At 46.9% G+C, this 18469-nt stretch overlaps 1 protein-coding gene across 2 annotated transcripts in view; it reads right to left on the reverse strand.

Annotated features, from left to right (window-relative positions):
* BCAT1 (branched chain amino acid transaminase 1) overlaps positions 1-17918 on the reverse strand; it is a 70334-nt gene extending 52416 nt beyond the window's left edge. For both annotated transcript variants that reach the window (XM_081210375.1, XM_081210374.1), the window contains exons 1-2: positions 17640-17918; positions 146-214 (exon numbers count right to left, since the gene is read on the reverse strand). In XM_081210375.1, the coding sequence (XP_081066501.1) occupies positions 146-214; positions 17640-17645 (75 nt within the window). In that variant the 5' untranslated portion in view covers positions 17646-17918. The remainder of the gene's footprint in view (positions 1-145; positions 215-17639) is intronic.
* Between the last annotated feature and the right edge of the window lie 551 nt (positions 17919-18469).

Consider the following 18469-nt stretch of genomic DNA (forward strand, 5'->3'; position numbering starts at 1 on the left):
CCTTCACGTCACCCCCACCAAGACTGCAATGTTTACACATGTCCACGGCACTACAGGCTGACTCCATCTGCGTGCATCTTAGGGACAATGCTTTGCGCAGAGCAGAGAACTGCCACAGGCACTCTTGCTATAGCAAATGACATACCTTGAAAGATTCGATCGCATGCTTTGTGGCTGCCTCCATACATCCAGTGGCGCAGTCATTTTGACAACCCTGCAAGAAACAAAAAGGCAACACGGTTTTGAAGAATTTAAGCATATGTTCTAGGGACTCAAAAATGGGGAAACGAAGTCAATTACCGCTTTGGGCAAGACTACCTGAGGGCTACAGTTTTCGCAGCTTGCCAGCGTGCAAGACATCTTGTTCTGTGCTTTCGACTCTTTCTGGCTCACAAGAGGATTGGCTAAATCCTACTTTATGCCCAGCGCTAGGGACCCTGAGACCCCGAGGAACAACAGCACAATTGTTTCAAAATTAAAACCTGGACTTGGCAGCAGCCTGCAATTCTATCTGTTCAATCAATCATCCAAACCTTTATTTATTTATTGACATTTTTTAATGACCCCGCCCCGGCCCTTTCTCTAGGATGAAAAATCAAAACCAAATGCTAGTTGCGTTCCAAAGTGCAGCCCTGCACTCCTGACAGCAACCTAGAACAGCAACTTGCAACTGGGGACAGGAAAGACATTTGACTCAGCTCCCATTTAAAGGAGAACCGACCTATTCCACACTTTCCAAAGCAATCTGCAGATTTAAAACACAGCGCTTGCCTCTGAATTCCCACTTGTGCAATTTTGCAATGCAGCTCTTCAGGGAAGTAGCGTACACATAAACTAGGGTAAAGTGTGCAAAAGAACACATATATTAATGGGGAGGAGATTGAACTGGACAGAAATGGCAAAGCTGACAGTGAAATTAAGAGATCCAAACAATGAAGAATCGAGGCCGTCTGTGGACTATTTTTTAAAAAATATTACAGTCAAATGAAATCACGGGCAGGATTTGAGATCAAAGCGGGAGAAGGAGGACGATAATATAATTGCAATAGAAAAAACTTTGTGCAATAGATAAAGATACAATGTCGTAGAAAATGTTTTGAGTAAATGGGGAAATGGGGGGTGGGAAGTCAAATAATGAAATAATGTAATTATTTGAATCAAAGAAATTAAAGGAATGAATCACAAACAGATGTGTAAATATGGAGAACAGAAGGTTAAGACTGGGAAAATGAGAAACCAAGAGAAAACAAAATGGACGCGGGTGGCACTGTGGTCTAAACCACAGAGCCTAGGGCTTGCCGATCAGAAGGTCGGCGGTTCGAATCCCCGCGACAAGGTGAGCTCCCATTGCTCGGTCCCTGCTCCTGCCAACCTAGCAGTTTGAAAGCACGTCAAAGTGCAAATAGATAAATAGGTACTGCTCCAGCGGGAAGGTAAACGGCGTTTCCGTGCGCTGCTCTGGTTCGCCAGAAGCGGCTTACTCATGCTGGCCACATGACCCGGAAGCTGTACGCCGGCTCCCTCGGCCAATAAAGCGAGATGAGTGCCGCAACCCCAGAGTCTGCCACGACTGGACCTAATAGTCAGGGGTCCCTTTAGCTTTACGTTTACCTGCAAGAATACCAGTGACTTAGCAATTCTCTCTTTTCCTAAGGATGGAGTGAATGTAACTCTGTTAACAGAACCGGCCTAGTCTCTGCATGTGTTTCTAAAATCCTGTGTGCATTTACTAGCACTAACAGGATTGTCATGATTTGCATATTGCCTTTCAGGTCAACTCGAGGTCAGGATGATTCAGAGGTGAGCAACTCAGCAACTGGAGTCTCCTGAAGGATCCAGCAGTCCATCAATCTTCCTTTGATATTCTATGCCATTCCTGGGTGACAACCAACCTTTCAAATGCAGCAGGAGATTAGGCAGCTTGGCAAAATGCCTGCAAGCAGAGTCCTCTGCAATGCAACAGATAATACAGCTCTTACCCCTCTTTAAGCCCCAAAGGAAAGGGAAGGCAGCATCAGGGTGTGCCTGGCAAACCCACCCACCCCACTCCCTGTTTGTGCAGAAAGCAAGAAAGAAAAAGCTTCACCTGGGAGTCTTAAATATGGTTGGTGTGCTGTGGGAAAGACCTTTGCGTGTCGAGGACCCCCAAGACACCCCTGAATAAAAACACGCTCACACATCATTTTTGTTTTGGTTTTTGGCATAATTTTGGCCACAATTACAGTAAGTGAGTGGTTGCTTAGGCATTGGTTAGAGACAGTCTGTTCCCACTTGGAGGTAGGAACAGAACTGACAACCACACCTGCGTGGAAGTCAGTAAGGGTAAGCAATTTTGGGGAGAGGAAAACCTGGGTGCCAGGCTCACACCTCTCCCCAAATGCTCCCAGGGGCTCTTGCATAGCCCTAGCCCTTTGCCAGGGATTCAGACAAAAGCATGGCGAGCCCCTGCATTCCTTTAACGGAATACCTTTGCAGCAGCAGCATTGAAGGGGCAGGCACAGCCAAGCTCATCCCCTCCACCAACCAAAAAATTAACCAATGTCTAACCGCAACTTACAAGTTCTGACGATTTGCTACGCAGTAGGCAAAACCCAAATGGCACCAGCCAATCAGCCAAATGGTAAAATTCCTACCAGGCCCCTGCTCTAAAGCAAACGACCCCATGACAGGCATAGCAAGGTCAGCGCGAACAAACCCTAAATAAAGGGAGGGTGGGTGGGTGATCCGATGTGCGCAGCGAAAAGAAGAAGCTCAACACTGCAAACAGGGACCTGCAGAGCACCCCCATCAATCAAATAAAATTGCAACAATCAATTTTCTCCAGCAACATTGGAGGTGCCCGATCAAATCCGTGGCCATCCAAACTAACCCGCCCAGCAACAGGGGGTGTCATGGTGGCTCCCACCGCAACACGTGCTCTCCATAAAGGAGAACCCGCTTTGCCAGACACCATGGCAGAATGTGCCCCATTGTGCAGGTGTCAGCTGTACACTGGTCTTCCAAAAAGCTCATCTGCAATGGTGCAAGTGATCGCCTTCAGAACAGTAGGAACACTCCAGTCTGACCATCCTGCTCCATCAACCACAACGTTCTTATTAACTAAGACAAAGGATGTTTGCAAAGGGCTCAGTTGCGGGACCTACATTGGCTCCCAGTACGTTTCTGAGCACAGTTCAAAGTGTTGGTGCTGACCTTTAAAGCCCTAAACAGCCTCAGCCCAGTATACCTGAAGGAGCGTCTCCACCCCCATCGTTCACTGAGGTCCAGCTCCGAAGGCCTTCTGGCAGTTCCCTCACTGCTAGAAACAAGGTTACAGGGAACCAGGCAGAGGGCCTTCTAGGTAGTGGCACCCACCCTGTGGAACACCCTCCCAGCAGATATCAAGGAAATAAACAACTGTCTGACTTTTAGAAGACATCTTGAAGGCAGCCCTGTTTAGGGAAGTTTTTAACGTTTGATGTTTTATCGTGTTTTAATATTCTGTTGGAAGCTGCACAGAGTGGCTGGGGAAACCCAGCTAGATGGACGGGGTATAAATAAATTTCTTACTCTTTTTCTTCTTCTTCGCAACGGAGAACTCAGACCATGGGCAGTTCCTCTGCCTATGAACCTAGATCGCCGCTGCTAGCTTGAATAGACAAAACTGGTGTAGACCAGAGCTTGCCAAACTTCCTGGACCAATGAGCCCCCCGGCAAACCAGAGAAATTGTCGTGGGCACCACACACATGGACTGCAACCAAGCACACACTACAATATACGTATTCTATTGGCTACAACAGGATGCCATGAAGCCTAATTGCAGCAGAGGGAGTGGCAGAAAAGAACATCCTATCAGAACCAAGGGAAGTCCCCGAGAGTGCATGTGAGCCTATGGGTGCCATGTTGGGGACCCCTCCTATAGGTAGACAAACAATATGATTGGGTAAAAGGCACCACCTCCTGGCGGTGGAGCAATAAAACTGCTAGCACATTTGCAAAGCTAAGCAGGGTCTGGTATGGTTTCATATTGGATGGGGGACTGCATGTTGAGATTCCTGCAGTGCAGGCGGTTGCAGGGGTCAACAAACGTTTTCAGCAGGGGGCCGGTCCACTGTCCCTTAGACCTTGTGGGGGGCTGGACTATATTTGGAGGGGGGATGAACGAATTCCTATGCCCCACAAATAACCCAGAGATGCATTTTAAATAAAAGCACACATTCTACTCATGTAAAAACACCAGGCAGGCCCCACAAATAACGCAGAGATGGATTTTAAATAAAAGGGCACATTCTACTCATGTAAAAACACACTGACTCCCGGACCATCCGCTGGCTGGATTTAGAAGACGATTGGGCCAAATCCGGCCCCCCCGGGCCTTAGTTTGCCTACCCATGATATAAGGCATCTTTTTATGCTCCTGGAAGGAGGGCAAAAATCGGAGGGAAGCAAGTGCACATTATTCACGGTGAAACCAGGATTCCCACTTGCTTCATTGTAGATGAAAATTAAATCACAACACTGGCCGTTTTCACATCCACACATCCATGTTTTGACACAGATACACATTTTATTGTCAGAAAACAAATGTGCAGCTTTTGTGCCACATTATAGCAGGCCGGATTTAGAAAGTGATTGGGCCAGATCCGCACCCCCCCCAGGGCCTTAGTTTGCCTACCCATGGACTAGAGGACCCTGGGGGTCTATGATTCATATGTCTGCAGCAGCAAAATGGGAGCCCTTGGTCAATGGCCACAGCCCAGCTATTCCACCCCCCCCCCCAACCACAAGTCAAGGAGCCCACAGGCAATCCAGAGGTCCATCACCTGTGCAAACAAATGCTAATTGCATGGATGGCACATTTAATTAAAATGCAAAATAAAAGGAAGTAGAGCTTTTGCTTTTGCAATGTTGCCTTCAAAGCCGGAGATTTTCAAAGCAGCATTCGTGCTGCCATTTGCAATACAACATCCTTTTAAAAATTACTACAAACAGCAAGCTGTAGAGGAGCCATTTAAATATATATATATTTAAAAATAGAATTAATAGTGTTACTTCAGCCAGGAAGCGATGAAGAAGATTACTTGCAAAGCAATAACGGTACCCACTGGGGAGTTTGTGTTTTTTTTCTTTTCTTAAAGAAATAAATAATCCGCTGCTATTTCATCAAGCAGAGAAAGTGATGCTGCTGAACGGCTGAGTCACTCAACTCTATTTTTAACACCAGCTGAAAAGGCTTGCAACTCCTCGTGACCTTTCTGAAAAAGGATCTGAAGAAGCCCAGGACTACATCCAGGTTACTGCAAAGCTAGACCCAGATGAATATCCTCCCCTCAATTCCATTTGACATAGAATGGGTGCAAAAAGAAATATTCTGGGGGGGGGGGGAATCCCAAACTGTGCAGTAAACAGATGGTGTTTGCTGTGAGATGCTGATTCAAGAGATCTATTTCCCCCTCACCTCACCCCAGGGCTTGACTCTTGGGTGGAAAATGTCACTTTGGATCGAACCCCTACCTCGCAGGGTTGGCGTGAGGATGAAACGAGGAGGGAGGAAACTGGGTATGCCCCCTTGAATAAACACAGCAAAGGTGCTTTGAAGTTGAGAGAAAAGGTGAGGAGGATAGACGTTTATGGCATGGGGAAAGTAGATAGAGGAAAAAAGCTTATCTCCCTTTCTCAAAATATCAGAATTTGAGGACATTCAAAGAAGCTGAATGTTGGAAGATTCAGGAAGATGAAAGAAAACCCTTCCTCATGCAGAGCAGTTAAACTACGGAACTCCCTCCCACAGGAGACAAAGCTTGGCCAAAAACCTAGTTGGCTTTAAAAGAGGATTAGACAAATTCACAGAGGAGAGAAAAGGCTATTAGATGCTGGAAACCTAGTGGAGCAGCAATAAAACTGCGAGCGCCTTTGCAAAGCTAAGCAGGGGCCAGTATGGTTTCAAATCAGATGGGGGACCGTGTGTTGAGATTGCAGGGAGTTGGGCCAGATGACTCCTGGGGTCCCTGCAATTCTACGTTTCTATGAAAAACCACCTCACAATTTCTTCCATCTCTCCCTACCTCAGCCCATTTAATTAACAACGTCAAGAATGGATTACAGAATTATGCAAGCCCTAAATCTTTAGACGCAGTCTCAGCAGTTATTCAGCACAGCAATTAAGTTAAGCAGACGAGGCCGGCCAAGAAAGTGTTGCCTTAGAGGAAATTAATATTGTTGTGAGAGGCTGGTTTTTTTAGGGGCGGGTGGGCGGCGTTTAGGCTGTAAGGTGCCTGAGTCCCTTTAAATCCATTGGACCCAGCAAGGGTTAAAATCGAATGGAGGATTCCATTGTCAAATTGGACAAGGTCTAAGCATGGCCACTGGTCTGACAAAGGAAGCTGCTCTGTGCTGGAGGGCAAATGGCTAGTCCCACTCTCTCAACTGGCTGGCACTAAGGAAGACAAAAGCCAGAGAGATGGGTGGGTGAGCTAGGCTAGAGGCCGGCAGAAGGCAGAGAGGGAGAGCCATGCTTGATTTCTGCTAGAATTCAAAGCTGTGGCTATGGGAGAAGCCCAACCTTCTTGGATGTTAATGCTGTCAGCCCCTCCAGTGTAGGCTCAGGTTTTATAAATGTGTGGCACTGTGGGTTAAACAACAGAAGGTCAGTGGTTCGAATCCCCACGATGGGATGAGCTCCCGTTGCTCAGTCCCTGCTCCTGCCAACCCAGCAGTTCAAAAGCACGAAGTGCAAGTAGATAAATAGGTACCGCTCCGGCGGGAAGGTAAACAGTGTTTCCGTGCACTGCTCTTGTTCGCCTGAAGCGGCTTAGTCATGGTGGCCACATGACCCGGAAGCTGTACGCTGGCTCGCTCGGCCAATAAAGCGAGATGAACACCCCAACCCCAGAGTCGGCCACGACTGGACCTAATGGTCAGGGGTCCCTTTACCTTTACTAAATAAACCATATATCCTAAAGACACACAACAATCTCCACTGCCCCCCTCATTCCAAGGAACCCAAACCCTGCACAAGAGCCTGGAACCCCTGGAATCTCGCACCGCTCGAAGATTGGGGTGGCATGCAACAATACGTACGTTGCTTGTTATCTGCAAGTTGGAAGGAGGAGTGCAATTAGTGCAAGAATTTGTTTATTTTATCTAAAATTTAATTTTGGAGGGGAAAATGCCCTTCATCCAAAAATGGAATCGAAGGCAGTGTACAAGGGAATTTAAAAATGCAAATGAGTTATGAAAATGAGTTATGCAGGAGTGTGGTGGAGTCTCCTACTTTGGAGGTCTTTAAGCAGAGGCTTGACAACCATATGTCAGGAGTGCTCTGATGGTGTTTCCTGCTTGGCAGGGGGTTGGACTCGATGGCCCTTGTGGTCTCTTCCAACTCTATGATTCTATGATTCTATTCTATGATTCTATGAAAAGCAAGCCAACAGTTATGGATAAAGCAATTTAACCAGTTAAAAAATACCATACTCTTAAAATGCCTGGGCAAATACAGTAAATCCAATACTGAAAAGGATGCGGTGTCAGCACTAAGCCAAAATGGCAGATAGACGTTCTGTTTTGGCGACTGCAACCTTGGTTTAAGGAGCCATTTGGCACTAGCTTATAATATCTGAGTTTCTAACACTGGACTCATCAGGGGACCTTGCACAGCAGCTTTATGGCAGAGGTTAAAAAGCCACAAACCAGTGGCTCAGAATTCCTGTGGCCCTGGAAATCAGATGATCACAAATCCCAGGCCACTGCCTGCTAAGATGCAGTATCCAGAGCATCCAGCCTGCCCTGAGTCCTTGCTGGTTTTTGGAGGACCCAGGAGCTTAGGTCAGCGATGTTGCCTTGGATGCACAGAGGGACAGATGCAAAGCAGTTGCTGCTTTTACTTGGAATTCCAGCACCATGTGGCGAAGACGGTGTCTCCTGCCGAATGGCTCCAGCTGAAATATACCTCTTAACACTTAGGTCATGGGGCCTGTTTTCTGAAAACTCGTGTATTGGTTGTCCTCCTTTGACATCCGCATCACTTGCTTTGGAATTGCTGGGGACAAGTCAGTGGCGGCAGCGGCAGAGGGAACGAAGTGGCCAAACGAGACATTTCCACTCTTCTGAACCGGAGAACAGAGCCTCTAAGTGTCTCTTTTGTTGACCTGCTTGTCAGACCCGGCATTAATCCATTTGCTTAACAACTGCATTGTTTGCCAGTGTGACAACAGGGGCAAAAACTGCAACTATATTAAAGCTGCTCGCTGCATCCTGTTGGCCTATAAATCTCACTTCCTATATGCAGATAATTCTCTCTTTGTACCACTGAGCGACAAACAAGACACGCTCCTCCTCTCTTAACAATTCAGAACAAGAAACAAAAAGGCAATAAGGACCAGGAGTCTTTTGTTGACACTAAGAGTGAACTCAGGTACAAGCTGCCTCTGAACATGCACAAGTGTTTGTGCGAAAGGTTGCACACTTGTTGACTTGTGAAGCTCAGGCACACAGACAGCACACTTGTTGAATGTTTGTTGTTGTTTAGTCATTTAGTCGTGTCCGACTCTCCGTGACCCCATGGACCAGAGCACGCCAGACACACCTGTCTTCCACTGCCTCCCACAGTTTGGTCAGACTTATGTTGGTAGCTTTGAGAACACTGTCCAACCATCTCATCCTCTGTCGTCCCCTTCTCCTTGTGCCCTCCATCTTTCCCAACATCAGGGTCTTTTCCAGGGAGTCTTCTCTTCCCATGAGGTGGCCGAAGTATTGGAGCCTCAGCTTCACGATCTGTCCTTCCAGTGAGCACTCAGGGCTGATTTCCTTAAGAATGGATAGGTTTGATCTTCTTGCAGTCCATGGGACTCTCAAGAGTCTCCTCCAGCACCAGAATTCAAAAGCATCCATTCTTTGGTGATCAGCCTTCTTTATGGTCCAGCTCTCACTTCCATACACCACTAGTGGGAGTTGAATGTTACATGGGAACAACAGCCCATAGGAACATAAGGACACTGTCTTATTCTGAGGTTGGGGAGAGGAAGGGAGAAGAGAGGAAACAGGATTAATGCAGAGAGGAGATGGCTGTCGATGGCTACTAGCCATGACAGCTATGCTCTGCATCCATGGCTGGAGACAGAAATGCTTCTCAGTACCAAATGCTGGAAGTCACAAGAGGTGAAAGTGCTCTTGAGATCAGATCTTGCTTGTGAGCTTCCAACAGCCATCTGGATGGCCGCTGTGTGAACAGGATGCTAGACTGGATGAGCAACTGGCCTGATCCAGTGGATTTTTCTTACGTTCTTATGACTCCACCAGAACTGGTAGGGAGGAACTACTTCTGCAGTGTACTTCTGCCTCTGAGCATGTTGACATGACCCCTGATTCATCGGCTGCCCTGTTTGGGCAACAATTATGCCGTCACTTAATCGGCTGAGTTTGCTATTAGAAGGAAAGATACGATCGTCAATAACAACAAATGCAATGTTCGGAGCAGCTATCAGGGCAGATCTCCACCTTCCCTCCCTAAAGATTCGGGTTTATATTTAAAGATAATAAAAGAGTCGAAGTTGCAGGCACAGTCCTACCACCATTAAAATTCCAGGGCAGCAAAATGTCTTGTACTCAGGTGTATTGTTTGCAATACACCTGTCAGAGGCAGGTGAGGGACGGATTTATGATCATTCCAGGCTGGGTAGCTCATGCAACCAGCCAAGCACGCTAATCCATGGAGCGTGAAGTCAAACAAGAATGGCTCTGCAGAGATGCCGAGAGCCCGTCTTCGCGGACCAGACTGCTGTGTTTATTCTGCTAGAATGATCCTTCCAAAAAGAGTTAAATTTTTATTGCTGTGGGAGAGGAGGCCATAAACAAAATGGACTGGCTGCATTTATGTCTGCAATAACCTAACAGGAAGTTTGACTGGGTAGCTACTCCCTGCTCTGCCCTAGCACTAAAAGGGCCCCTGTTAGAAAAGCATCTCTGCTCACAGAGCGAGCAAGTGTGTTTTGAAATAGGATAGGGCTAACTTCAGTCTCTCCAGTAAACAAACCTAGAATCGTGGTGCGCCAATGTGTTTTAAGAAGGCAATAAATCCTATGCATGGTTCCTTGGGAGTTGTGTTCAGTGGGGCTTAGCTGCAGGTGAAAGCAGTGTTTGAAATTTGCCAGGCACATTTTGCACCTGGCTTTCGGCTACTTGCAACCAAGTGAAGATGCCAGGGGGCCAGGATGCTGCCTGTGACATCTCCACCATCTGGAAGGGCATGCCTGGCGATCCTTGGATCTTGACTGCTTTCACATGCAAGCAAATCATCCTGTAGAATTCTAACTGTAATATTTTATCTGCACAATCAGAATGAATTTCAGGAACCAAAACGTTGTACTGAAAAATATGGCTTTCAAGCTGTCTGGCCCCAAAATGGCAACTAACCCTGGTTTAAGGAGCCATTTGGTGCCTAGCTTATATGCCTGAGTTTCTAACACTGGTTCAGTGAGGCTTGGTTGCAGGTGTAATTTCCTAAGCAACCATGTTTGGCCCTTCTCCCTTTCGTAGTTAAGGGACAATTTCTTCTGTAAGGCTCAAGGCCTTGGTGGATCAGACTGAGTTCAGCAAACAAGAACAGGAGCAACCAGTGGAAACTCCTTCAGCAATTTCCCCATCCCTCCACTGCCTCGCTAAGCATGACTCAGTGCTCAAGTCTGGGTGAGTTTTCTACAAGCCACATCTATGGGGTTCACTGGAAAAATTATTCCTATGCGCCTGACTCACATGGTGAAATGTACCCTGGGCACCAATGGAGAAGTGTACTAAATAAGGGGTGGGCAATCTGAGGCCTGTGATCCCATTTCATTTGAGCTTTGACCCCATGTGGGTGACAACAAGGAAGAGAGTAAAGTGTGGGATCACACCCGCCTCTAGCTCTGCCCCTACCCAGTTTCAGCTCCAGACCCACCTGCCATGCGGCCCTTGACAGATCATTCCAAGGCAATGTGGCCCTGGCAGAAAAAGGTCACCCTGAATCATCAGGTGCTTACTGGGGTTTCCCCCCTTCAAAAATCACACACCACAGCCAAAAAAGACTTAGCCCTGGCAGACCAGGCAACCATCTTATGCCCAAAGCACTATTTGATCTTGCATTTAAATTCTGTGTACGAACAGTAAGCATCAAAGGAAGGCAACTCTGAGATTCTAGAACGTAGGGCATCAAATGCAGAAAGACATGGATGTGCTAAGATTTTTTTAATCAGATAAGACAAGCTAGTGAAAACCTTTGATTATCCCCAAACACTGTTTTCGCTGGATTGATGTGGGAAAGGAGAAGGAGACGCACTTATCTTTCAGATAAGCAAAGCCAGTGCGTTTTCATTTTCAGCCGCATATGGCAATATTTGCCAAAGTCCTTCTAATGGAGGAAAGTCAATTTAACCTCTAATAAAAATAATGGCTTATTTAAGAGGATGAGCGCCCTACGTTTTACTCCATCGCCTGGTTTCTTAATGGATACTTTTGCGAGACAAAGCAATTAATTCCAAGGAAACTGGTACTTCCTGGTCCTTGTATAACTGAGACAGGATTCTTGGATTTGCAAGGGCAGAGACTCAGCTGGAGTAGTCATGTAAATAAGACAACTGCTATCATTTCTGAGTAAGCAGTCATAATAAGAGAGAGAAACTGACAGGCATGGTTTTAGCTTGTCATTTTTCATAATTGTGTGATTGTTTAATATTGTCAGGAGGGTTCCAAATTTATTTTGTCAGCACCTCTGAATTTCTGGATGAGAGCAACGACGCTTAGCATTCATACAGCAGTTTTCCAAGGGCTCAGAGTCCTTTGATATACGCTGGATGCTTTCAGCCGAAACACTAAACCATGGTTTAGCGCTATGTCAACAATTCTAGCCTCCAGCCAGATTTTCATGCTCCTCCTCCTCTTAAGTGCCCAGCAGGACTTCAGAAGCTGTTGCTTTTCGCTGATGGACAAACAACAGCTAACACAAAACGGCCTTCCCCATCTTGATGCTCTCCAAACGTTCTGGACTACAACTCCCATGAGTTGTAGTTGCCAACCAAAGCATCTATGCCTCATCTATGCAGAGGCAGCCATGGTTTCGAGACTCACGTCTCCAATGGTGGACTTTAAGGTCCAAGCACACACACACAAAATCAAGTACAGTACATTCCCACAATCCTAAAATCTCCCCCACCTCTCCAAAAACCTAGCGTCTATTCTGCTGAAAATCCATTTGTGTCCCTTGCGTTTCATGCAACCCTGCATTCATAAGGAGAAACACGTGAAGCACAGCAACTGAGCTTATGGACACAGATCAGGGCTGGGGGAATCCTGTGGTTCTCTAAATAGAATACTAGAATCATAGAGTTGGAAAGGTCATCTAGCCCAATCTCCTGCAATGCAGGAATCTTTTGCCCGCTGTGGGGTTCGAACCCACAACCCTGAGATTAAGAGTCCCATGCTCTACCGACTTCGCTATCCCAAATGTTGTTGGACTCCAGCTCCCATCAGCCTCTATCAGCATGGTTAACGGTCAAGGATGATGGGAACTGGAGTCCAACAACACAGCCTTTCCGTCCCTGATATAGATAGCTGGTAGCATCTGGTGCCAGGGAATTAAGGTCTAGAACCCAGCGTTGCAGCAATACATTAAAAGCAAACTTCTCTTGGTATGATGTTCTCCCCAAAACTTCCAGAGGGAGGGCTTTCTACATGGGTGCTTCAAAGAGCAACGGCAAAAATGGGAGTACTTTGCAGCAATTTCTCTCCCAAACACTTTCACACAGTTTTTCTTATCCCATTATCTTGTTGGCAGGACATTCCATCACAGGTAACCCAAAGTTGACTTCTGCGTCGCTTCAAACTATTTCATGGTACTGTTGGCACTGCACTGCTGTGACCGTACCGAAGTTGGTATTGCCACGACAAACACTAACTAATGATTCTCACTTTCGATGACTTGCAGAGATTAAAACCTGAGCCTGTTAGGACCGGCTATACCTGGGCATGCCTACATCCATTGGGTTGCTGACAAGAATGATTGCACCTTGTGAACTCCCATTGTTTTTATTCAGAGCGGAATCACAGATTATGTGCAGCCCCACGATTCTTCTGGGATAATTTTTAGAAATGTAAAAACGCAACGCAGATGCAATTTTAAGTGGAAGGACGGCGAGCCGTATACGAGGAAGCTGTTGCTCCCGTGGAATAACTTCCCCTCTCTCCAAATATGTTCTAGGGGTTATTTTTTGGGGGGTGAGGAAAGCATACTGGGTGCAGACAAGGAGAGGAAGCTGAATTGTACAGGCAGAAGTCCTTTTGCTCGCACAACGACCCTGTGAGGGGAATCAATCCAACTGAGAAGAGACGGCTGGGGGGAAACAGTTTCTTCCATCCTTCCCCTCTTGTGCTGTTTAACTGCAGAATACCTGTATGCTCCTCCCCCCATCCTTAATCAGTTTACTAAACAATATTTCTGCCCTAGCGCCTTTAATTATTTTTTTAAAAATCCTAGGCAGCGTGTACGATATTAACAAAAAACTAGAGAATAATAACTGGTCTGTAGAAAGGACTTTATGGTCTGAAAACAGAGGCGCTGTGTGTACTTTTGTAACCCAAGAAAATACTTAATAAAAACATTTTAAAAAGAGAGGAAAAAACAGCATGCAGTACAACTCCTGAGATGAATGCAAAATGCAGGAAGCGGGTGGGAATAATTGCTAAAAAAATGACACCAACGAAAAGCTGTTTTTTGTCTCCACTGGGGAAAAGATACTGGGACTGGAATCTTTTCCTTGGGTAAATGCAATAGGAGGTGGTAGTGCTCAGTGGAGAAAATCAATGGAAGAGGAAAGAGTTTAGAAGCCTCCCTCTCTGTGGGAATCTTCCAAAGTGTAAGGGCATCAGGAGGGTCTTGCTGGAACGTATCAGAAAAGCTCATGTAGTTCAGCACCCTGTTGAGCTGAGGCAGAACACCACCTCAACCTCCATGAATTATAGCAAAAAACGAAGAATCACATAACATGCACTTCTGCCCTCATGCCTTCTGAGCAGATGCTGATTAATGTTAACTTTTAAGCTCACTTTGCAAATTGATTTATTCACAAAAATGTCCCATGTACGGTCCAGCCATCCGCTTCACAATCTCATTTCACACAACTGACAAAGTTGAGCCTTGGTCTACACACTGTTATTTCCTCTGCAAACTTATGATAATACTTTTATTTCTCCTGCTGGTTTGCGCAGCCTTCAATGTGCGTTGTTTTACTTCCTTTAGAAATGTTTTCTTTTGAAATGTTTCTAAGATAATTTTGCTGTGCTAAATGTGCATTCTGTAGTTGTGACCTCTGTCACATTTTATTTTGATAATATTTTGGTTTCCAGTTAACTATGTTGCTTTGAATGTATACTTCATATTTGACTTTCCGTTGTTTTATTCTGGATTGTTTTATTTGATGTCTTAATGTAGGTGGAAAACAGGCTTTGAGATTCGTTTCCCTAAAAAAATATAAAGCGGTATAGAAATGAAATAAATTAAATAAAATACATTTATGCCAAGGGGTTTCCTATTCCTTTGACTGGTAGAGATTAACAGAGCTATTCTTTGGGAACAATTTCTTCCATTCTCCATTTGCAGTGGATGAGGATCCTTTTAAAATATTGGAGGATTTTTGACTTTCAGATAACAAGTTCTCATAAACGGCCAATCAGGGAGTAAGCTTGATCTGGTCTGGACCGCTTCAGATTCAATCACATCATGACCAAATGCTCTTTGAAGCAAACAACTATTTCCAGTGCTTGTTTTTGGTAAAAATAAAAGGAGGTGCCAGAATTCATATCTTGATAAAAAGTGCCGCGGATGCCAGCACAAACTGGATGCCAAGGGCAGCTAAAAAGAGATGTGATGGTACTCCCCGCAAAAAAACAACCTTGCCTTTCCCCCTGTATTTCCATGCATCTAGAAAGCTAGCTGTTATGCAGCCACCTCTCTGATACACCAAGTTTTCTATGTGTATGAACATTATTGCCCCCCCCCCCGTTCCAATAAATGGAACATTCCATCATGCAAGCACCTACGGCAATCTGTAATGGCACAAGTCCAGTCCTTTGGTTAGTTAGCACATCACCTTGACACATCACCTGAGCCTGAGGAAGATTGCAGGCCAACTGAGCAGTACCCAAATAATATATACCAGCAATAGGCAACGCGGTGCCCTCGAGATGTTGCCAGGCTCCAAACTCCCATCAGCCCAAGCCAGCCTGGTCAATGCATAAGAGAAACCAGGGTCCAATAATATTTGCACAGCACCAAGCTGCCTACCCCTGAATATATACTCATAAAAGTAAAGGTAAAGGGACCCCTGACCATTAGGTCCAGTCGTGGCTGACTCTGGGGTTGGGGCGTTCATCTCGCTTTATTGGCCAAGGGAGCCGGTGTACAGCTTCCGGGTCATGTGGCCAGCATGACTAACCCGCTTCTGGCAAACCAGAGCAGCGCACGGAAATGCCGTTTACCTTCCCGCCAGAGCGGTACCTATTTATCTACTTGCACTTTGACGTGCTTTCGAACTGCTAGGTTGGCAGGAGCAGGGACCGAGCAATGGGAGTTCGCCCTGTCGCGGGGATTTGAACCGCCAACCTTCTGATCGGCAAGTCCTAGGCTCTGTGGTTTAACCCACATAACTCCCAAATCTCCGGGGAGCCAAGAAGCACTGTCCAACCACCAAGGGGTTCGGGCACTGCGAAAAGATAGGGAGACCCAAACAACTGAAGGGAGAGTCGTAGTTTAGAGCCAGAACATTTGCCTTGCATGCAGAAGGTACCCAGCAAGGCCAAACAGACCCCGGAGAGACACACCTGTCTGACACCCCAGAGGGCTGCTGCCCATCAGTGCAGGCCACTGCTCTACCGATCAACGCTGCCTGATCCAAGGTGTGCTGCAACAGGAGCAGTACTGCCATGCAAATCTATGGGGGAAGAGTAAGAAATGGGTCCCCAAACACACTTTTGGGTTAGAAGGTTGATGATACCTGGCGCAGACAATACCAAGCCAGATGGGCCCATGGCCTGACTCTGTATAGGACAGGTTGCTAAGTCCTATGAACAAGGACTGAGGATGCTAACCAACTGCGGAAGGAGTGCCGGGGGGGGGGGATGGAATGGAATAGTCTGGAAGAGGGCATGGCTGGCTGGAGCCCTGAACAGGAGTACTCCACACGGCAACATTGTGCTGCAGATCCGATTGGTCACTTCTGCATTCCGTACTTTGCATATGCGACGCTGCATGGTGCCCTAGCCTTTGGCAGCAGCCTGGCAGGCTGAAATCCAACAGGCAAAGCTTTTTTTCCTGGATCTGAGAAGTTTGGGAGGAAAAGCTTCAGCGACTTATTAATGCCTCTCGACCCGCTGTTAACGGCAGAGGAGCACAGCCCTTAAGAAAAAGAAGGTGGCAGCCTTTATTTCCTAGCTTGTGTGGCTGTCATCAGACGGCAGAAAGGATCCCAAAGTGAGTTTGGCCCAGGAGCTAGCTTTCTGGCTGCAAGTCCCAGCTTGCCAGGGGACACGCAGCTCAAAGTTGCAGTGACACTTATGTGAATACAGACCCTTTCTCTGTATTCGCTGTCTCTTACTTGCAGGCTCAACCCCCCCCCCCCCAAATACTTCCTGGGGTTCAGCTGTTCACCAGGGTATAAAGTTACTGCCTCCTCCCTCCCCACCCCAAATACCCACAAGCCATTCTGGAAGTTTAAAAGGTGCACATTAGCGGTTTAGATGAGCATTTCTTCCCCTTCCCTTCAACAGAGCAGAGGAAATGTGTGAAAGGAAACAGGATCTGGAACACATCTGTTACAGAAGCTCGGTTGCAGGAGAAGATTGAGTTGGGGGAGGCGGGAGAAAAGCGAAATACGGAACTCGCAGGGTCTCACGTCTGCGGAGTGGACAGCTCACATCTTCCCATTTACACGGAGGGTGCCCGTCAACAACCAGTGACTCTCCCGTTCCCCGATGACCTGATTCGGAGCATGCAAATTGACTGCAGAGCTAAGATCTATAAATAAACTCCGGGGGCCCCACAAATCGCAGCATCCGACACAAATGCATATCTATCGCACACACAAACAAACAAAGTCACACATATATACAATATAGCTCTTTCCAGAATAAGCCACAAAAAAAAACCCTGGAACCCTCCAGTCCGAATTAGTCATTGCAATTGCCTGTTGTTTTTCTGCTGCTGTTTTTGGAGGGGAAGCCACTGAACGTGCAAGATGCCTGGGGGAAAAAATGAATAAATGCAATTCGGGGTTTTAACCCTTAAACTCCCGCCATTATTTTTTTTAAGGAACCTTCAAAATCTTAACGAACTAATGCAAAAAAAAAGCATTCCTATAAATAAATTGCGGGTGGCTCCCCCGTTTCCTCAGAGCCTATACATTTTTCAGCACTGGCCCATATGGATACGACTGGGGAGCAAAGAAGCGCAATTGGAACCGGATCATCGGCCCAGAAGCTGCAATCGTTCTCTGCCTCCGGAGCCCGAAACGCGTGAGCTGGCTCCCGTGTGTGTGTTTGCAAACGTGGCCGGGGCTCCTAGACGCGCATCTCCCACCCTCCCGCGATGCAAAAGCAGCTGCTGCTGCTGCGCACGATCGCTTCCTCCAAATCTTACCTTCATTGCGCTGGAGAAATGCAGCCCAATCCCCAAAATTTAAAGGTGGGCAGAGGAAAAGGTGGACGGCTTGCAGAGACGTGTGTGCGCTGGGGGGTGCTCCTTTCCTTCTGGCGTCTCCAAAAGATGCCGCTCCCGAAGCAGAGCTCTGCAAAAAAAAAAAAAAAAAAATAGCCCAGCAAAGCGAGCGCCGGCGGGACACGTTGCAGCTCCGGCTTGCAAGCGAGAGTTTCTCCAGCAGCGGGCGGCGACGGCGGCTTTTTCTACCCGCGCCGATTGCATCACAGGCAGGAAACGGCGCTCCCCGCAGCCGCCGCCAGGGGGCAGAGGAAGGGGAGGAGGAGCGGCAGATCCCGGCGGCGGCGCCGTCATCCCGGTTCTCCATCCGTGCATCTATATCCCCATCCTTGGAGGAAGGCGCAAGTCCACCGGTTGCAAAGGGACCAGCACGTGCGTCCTCGCGACCGCTTGCGCTTGCTTTTCCTCCCGGACCTATCTATGCATGCACGACCCTAGGCAGCCGGTTCGGGGGGCGGGGATGCTTTTGATTAAGCATCTGAAGGCAGCTCTGTTTAGGGAAGCTTTTAACATTTGATGAATTATTTAATATTATTTAATTTAATATCTAATATTTTGCTGGAAGCCGCCCAGAGTGGCTGGGGAAACCCAGCCAGACGGGCAGGATATTAATAAATTATTATTATTATTATTATTATTATTATTATTATTATTATTATTATTATTATTATTATTATTGGGATGTGGGTAGCGCTGTGGGTTAAACCATAGAGCTTAGGGCTTGCTGATCAGAAGGTCGGCAGTTCGAATCC

Source organism: Podarcis bocagei (assembly GCF_964188305.1).
Source record: "Podarcis bocagei genome assembly, chromosome: 10".
NCBI lineage: Eukaryota > Metazoa > Chordata > Lepidosauria > Squamata > Lacertidae > Podarcis > Podarcis bocagei.